Source organism: Myotis davidii, unplaced genomic scaffold (assembly GCF_000327345.1).
Source record: "Myotis davidii unplaced genomic scaffold, ASM32734v1 scaffold898, whole genome shotgun sequence".
In the NCBI taxonomy this organism is placed as follows: Eukaryota; Metazoa; Chordata; class Mammalia; order Chiroptera; family Vespertilionidae; genus Myotis; species Myotis davidii.
This window is the reverse complement of record NW_006289504.1, coordinates 553,356-559,259: the sequence shown is the minus strand read 5'-3', so window position 1 is coordinate 559,259 and position 5,904 is coordinate 553,356. Positions and strand designations below refer to the sequence as shown.

At 49.5% G+C, this 5,904-nt stretch overlaps 1 protein-coding gene across 1 annotated transcript in view; it reads left to right on the top strand.

The window, feature by feature from the left end:
• The window catches only part of ALPK3 (alpha kinase 3), a gene marked incomplete at its 5' end in the record, with an annotated part of 41,207 nt that extends 35,697 nt beyond the window's left edge, over positions 1-5,510 (top strand). The window contains 2 exons of the mRNA XM_006761978.1: positions 2,108-2,156; positions 2,770-5,510. Coding sequence (XP_006762041.1) covers positions 2,108-2,156; positions 2,770-3,115 — 395 coding nt within the window. The remainder of the gene's footprint in view (positions 1-2,107; positions 2,157-2,769) is intronic.
• Between the last annotated feature and the right edge of the window lie 394 nt (positions 5,511-5,904).

The following is a 5,904-nucleotide window of genomic DNA, read 5'->3' as shown; positions in this document are numbered from 1 at the left end:
GGGGGCTTGTGTACTAGTCTACAGCCCACTTTCTCACTTTCCTTTGCTGTTGGCAATAACCTGGTGAAGTAAATCGGACAGGCACCATTTTGATGCAAGCTTAATACATACCAGGGCCTCCTGTAGCCTCGTCTGTAATCGCGGTTGTATTTAAAGGCATGCACTCCAGGCTCCACTTAAAATTTTAAAAGAATTTGTTTAAAAAAAATTACATGGGCATTATGTTAAGTGAAATAAGCCAGTCAATGAAGGAAAAATACCACATGATCTCACTCATTCATGGATAATAGAGACCATTATAAACTTTTGAACAATAATAGATACAGAGGCAGAGCTGTCTCAAACAGATTGGCAAACTGCAGCGGGAAGGCCGGGGAGGGTTGGGGGGCAGGAGGCAGGGGGGTAAGAGATCAACCGAAGGACTTGTATGCGTGCATATAAGCATAACCAATGGACATAAGACACTGGGGGATAGGGGAGGCTAGGGGACTGTCTAGGGCAGGGGGGAAAAAATGGACACATATGTAATACCCTTTGTAATACTTTAAGCAATAAAAAAAAATTAAAAAAAAATTACATGGGCTCTAATTCAAAACCCACAACCATCTTTTCAAAATCTCCCTTCCTCCCTTCCCTGCAGCTTTGCTCTGGACTTTCACTCTCCATACTACCCAAACTCGCTTCCACCCCAGCAGCGGAGCTTGACTGTCCCCTGCCTTCCTTTCCTCCTCCTCCATCCTCATTAGCTTTCTTTTAATGGAACCGGCATAATCTATCTGGCTTCTTCCTGTTTCTCCCATTACTCAGATTCTTCCCCAGCAAAGGAAGGCCAGCAAGCATGAATCCTCCCTCCTCTGACCATCCTCTCCAGGCCTACTCTCTTTACACAACTGGGCAGGAAAGAGGAAAAGATAAAACTCTCTCTACAGTGGTTAGAGAGGAATGCTGGGAATATCACACATTATTACATATAGCCCCTGGTGTAAATAAGTGAGGAAACCAAAGGCCAGAGAGAAAACTGGCTCAAATGTGCCTTTCATTGAGGTTAAACTGTATAATAAATACTGTTTTTATAACTCCATATATTTAGGGGCGGGGAGGCTAGTAGCACATTTAGCCATTGTCATTCACTGTATTTGTAAACTCTGAATTGATCCTTCCTTCCATCCATCCATCCATTTAACTTTACCAAGTATTGGAAAGGTAAAAGGTGAATTAGGAATGGTCATTGTCCTTAAGAAGCTGTGATCAGTATACAATTTCTATAATGAGTAACATCATGTAGTAGAAAGACTTGAGAGTTAAATTAGATTTAGGTCTAGACTTCATTGTTTTATTCTAGCTGGGTCTATGTTTTACAGAGAAGAAAACTGAAGCTCAGACAAGTTTGGTCATTTAATCTCTCTGAGCTGCAGTTTCCTTTCTCTCTCTAGGAATAATAGTATTGTCCCTGCCTGGCTCTCAGATTTGTTACAATTAACTGAGACCATCTTTGTGAAAGCCTTCTGCAAACTAAAATTTTGTGCAGGTGTAAGGGAGCATTATTATAATAGAAAATGGAATGTGGTAAATGCTGAGACATCACAGAATTAATATTTATTGCATAACTACTGTGTTTTCAGACACTAAATTGGAGTCCTACATGTTCTGATTTCCTCAAAACCTCATCTACATGGAGATAGTGAGTGACTTGCCAAGTTCAAACAGCTCAAGTGACAGAGCTGAAATGTAAATCCAGGTCCATCTTGACTCTCAAGCCCACATTTATGCTGCCTATGGTACTCAGCCTTAGTGAGAGGCAGGTTTCAAGAAGAATACTATCAGACTGTTTGATAATGCTCAGTTACTGAATGAATGAATGAATGAATGAGACTTTGCTTGAGTCACTTAACTCTGAGCCTAGCTCCTCACCTGTAAAAACGGGAATGTTATTACTACTACTAATACAGAAATACACCACGCTGCCTGTGAGATAGGCCTGTGGTGATGACCCACTGACAGGATGCCTGAAGATGTGCCCTGAAACCTGGCAAGTTTCCATCTTGGAGACACGGGGGCCTAGAACCAGCCCTGGCTGCCAGAACTCAGCTTCCAACTTTCTTTCCAGGGGTTGACTGGAAGATGACTGATGTGCAGATTGCCACCAAGCTGCGAGGGTGAGTACTTCTCAAGGACAGAAGCCTCTGAGAGTCTTCTTAGGGTCTAACATGTCAAAGTTCTCCTGGTTCCTCATCCCTGAGGTGCTAGGCCTATGGTCACCTGGTCCTAGTTGCACCCCTGGCCATGTAGTAACACCCCAGGGGTTGCCAATTCCCACACGCTGTGCCCCTGCCCCAGACCGGGACCAGCAGCTCCTGACGCCCACACACAGGGTCACCTGCAATTCCGGGCTCTGACAGTACCTGCTCCTCTTCCTTCTCACTTGAGAAAGCTCATCACGACACAGATGAGCAAGGGCCCGTGAGCAGAGTGATGCCCTGGAGACTGCTCTAATTTATATTAAAAAGGCAGATCGTCTTCACACCAGTTAGTGTCCCACATGATGAAATCCATGTGCCAGGGCATAATGAGACCTCAGTTTAGAATTGAGGTTTTAGATCTGCCACCTGAGGTAGTACCAGGTGGACTCCCCAGTACTGACTGATAGGGTATATGTACCTGGAGCTAGCCTGCTCCCCTTGGAATGCAATAAAGCCATCCCAAAGCCAGCCCCTCAAGGACCCTCAGTCTGGGTGGGACTTCCACTCAGCTCTTACTGTTTGGCTTCAGATACCAAGGCCTCAAGGAGAGCTGTTTCCCTGCCCTGCTGGACCAGTTTGCTTCCTCCCACCAGTGTAACACCTTCTGTGAGATGCTGGGGCTGAAACCTCTCAAAGGCCCCGAGGCTGCCCACTCCCAAGCCAAGGCCAAAGGCTCCAAGAGTCCATCTGCCGGCAGGAAGGGCCCGCAACTGAGTCCTCAGCCCCAGAAGAAAGGCCTCCCCAGTCCCCAGGGCTCCCGGAAGATCACGCCAAGCTCCAAAGCCACTCCTCAGACCTCAGGGGCAGTCGCCACTCAGTTATTGGGACAGCCTCCCAGCCAAGAGGGGGGCTCCAAGGCCCAGGGCACGCGGTAGCCCCTACAGGAGGCTGGGGGCCTCCACCCAGCAGCAGACCAACAAGGAAGCAGCTTGAACCGATGGAGACTTTCCCAATACAGACAAACCGGAGAAGGTGCACCGAGCAGACACCACGTGGGGGTCTCTCTGCACAGCCTCTCCTCAGTCAGCTCCGCGTCAGACGGCTTTGGTGCACGGCACACAGCCCAGTGGCCTCTCCTGGTGCCATGTCACCAGGGCTCCCAGGCCTCACCTCCAAGTTTCCCAAGGGCTGAGGCCCTCCTTGAAGTTTACACTGGCCACTGCTGGAGGCTCCCTGAGTCCTCTGCATGAGTTCTGCACCCTGACCCCTTGCCCCAGCCAGACCCTGCCATGCAGGCCAGCACTTACCCTCCGCCCTTTGCTCAACCCTGATCTCTCCCTGACCTCAGGGCTCTAGGCTTCCTCTGCTGTGTGACTCTCAGGGTGTCTTCTCTTTCAGACTACTTTGCCTCATTCATCCCAGCTTACCCTGCTACTAACCTGTCCCTGTGCCCATTTGGGCCTCGTCAGTCCTGTGCGGTGGTCTTTGGTGGCACGTGTTCTTGCTTTCTTCCCCATTTCACTCAGGCACTCACTTGCCTGCTTCCCGTGCTTTCTTGCACCCCATCCACCACCCCTGGCTTTGAGCGCAGTTGCAGCCTGCTGCCTGCCCTGCACTGACTCTGCTTATCCCCTTGCCTGATGGCTTTTCTAGCCTGACCTACCCCTCTACCCACCAGGACCCAGGTCATGAGCAGACCCTCTGGCCTCTGGTCTACCCCACCCACTCCTCCCCTACTTTTCCCAGGCCCTCTGCCTGTGAGGTGAGAACTGGTACAGGGGCTGTGTCAGCAGCTGTGGCCAGAGGGAAAGTGTGGACTTTGTGGGCCTTGTGCTCCATATTGAAGGAGATGAAGGTGAATTTCACATCCCCTCCTGGCTGGGGATGGAGAGCTGGGACTCTTCTCCACGGGGAAATGGCGTGGGGGTTTTAGGAAGGATATAAACCATCTACCTGCTGTGAGGACTGTCTCTGTGCCTGGGACTTCGGACCCCTACCCCCAACCATTAGCTCTTGATTCTGAAGCTCCAGCTCCGGGACCTCATATATGGGCTCCCAAGGAATTGCTGTGCTCAGCCCAGCACCCTGTGTCCTTCCTGAGAGCCCAACCTGGAAGCCCCAAATGGGGTGCGTCTGGAGCTAGCCTGCTCCCCTTGGAATGCAATAAAGGCAGCAACTGTGTTTACTGCTCTCCCTCATCTGGTGTGGTTGTAGGTCTATGGACTCAGGGTCCCATCTCCCCAGGCAGGTTCTCCCTGAGCCGACTGGAAAAATGGATCCATGTTTTGGCTCTTGGATTGACATTTAGTCTCAGCCTTCTGTGGCCACAGCTAGACAGTCCATGCTGCTTATACAAGTGAGCTGATGGCTTGTGCTCCTTAGCAGGGTGTCTATGAACTTGAGGGCAGATTGGAATTGCTCCTTCATTTGAGAGAGGAATCCGAAGAAGGAAACCCGAGAGGGTAAAGCAGAGCTGGGGACTGGGGAAACGCCACTGTTTCTGGCTTCTTCCACTGCAGCCAAACCAGCTCCGGCGCCAGCCAGCGTCTGCCTCCCAGCCACTCACTGACCACTTCCTGCCTCCCAAGCGGCAGAAGGCTTCTCATTCCCAACCCATTCCCTTCCCTCTGTGGTTTGGGATTTTCCTTGCCTGATGTTTGCCCTCTCCATGCTGACATTTCTGACTTCTCTATCTCCTCCTATGACTTTCCCCACTTTTCCTTCTTGCCCCATTATGCCCCAACTCTCACCTGCCTATCCCCGTTGGCCTGGTGAACTAGAGCTGGAATATTTTCCATTCATTTATTTATCCATTCATTCAGCAGACATATAGTGAGCACCTCCCTACTTTATGCCAGACTCTGAACTGACAGCTGTTGGGGATCAAAGATGCATGATGTAGTCTCAAAAGAGACCCTTTCCATTAGGTTTCTTGGGTTTTTGAGCAACAGAAATGGACTTGGATCAACTTAAAGAAAAAAGGTTCATGAGAAAGAATGTTGGGGTAGCTCACAGAGGAATAGCTGGACATTTAGCCTTGAGAAGCGGGGAGCCAGGTAGCTCCAGAGCTTGCCTCGCACGAGCTACTGCTGTTGTCAGGTGGACACCATCCAGCCATTGGTCCCAGTGGGTCTCCCTCTAAGGTTCACATTCCTGGCATGGGGCTCATGGAATGGGAGGAGGGCAGTTTCCAGAGGATGGGGATTCTCACCAGAAGAATGGTGGAGAGTGGGAGGGTAGAAAAGGCTTGGTGGGCGACGACAAATGATACCCCAACACACACACACACTGTTCTTCCCATCTGATGTATTACGACTCTTCCACATACAACCAAACGCAAATTTCTCCCTGCTTAGAGAGACCATTCAGAGTCACATCCAATGACTGAATCCACGGGTAATGACTAAGCTACCACTCTCCAAAGTCCAGTGTCACTAGTAATACTCCCTCTTTTATCACAATCCCATTTTGAAATCTTGCAACCCGTGGATTAACTGATAAAATTAACCATTTTCAACCAAAATAATATAACCTAGCAAGAAAATAAGTATGGGTAAAGGCTAGCATCCATTTCTCTACCGGGTCATGGGAACTAGTGTTTGTGACTGGGGATTTTTGCCTGTCGGAGTGACCTAGGTCTTCAGTTCTGAAATCCAGCTCCTTAGTGGTCCTGCCGGGTCTCAGGCATTAACCACTGGATATGGCAGTACTAGGAATGCTCTAG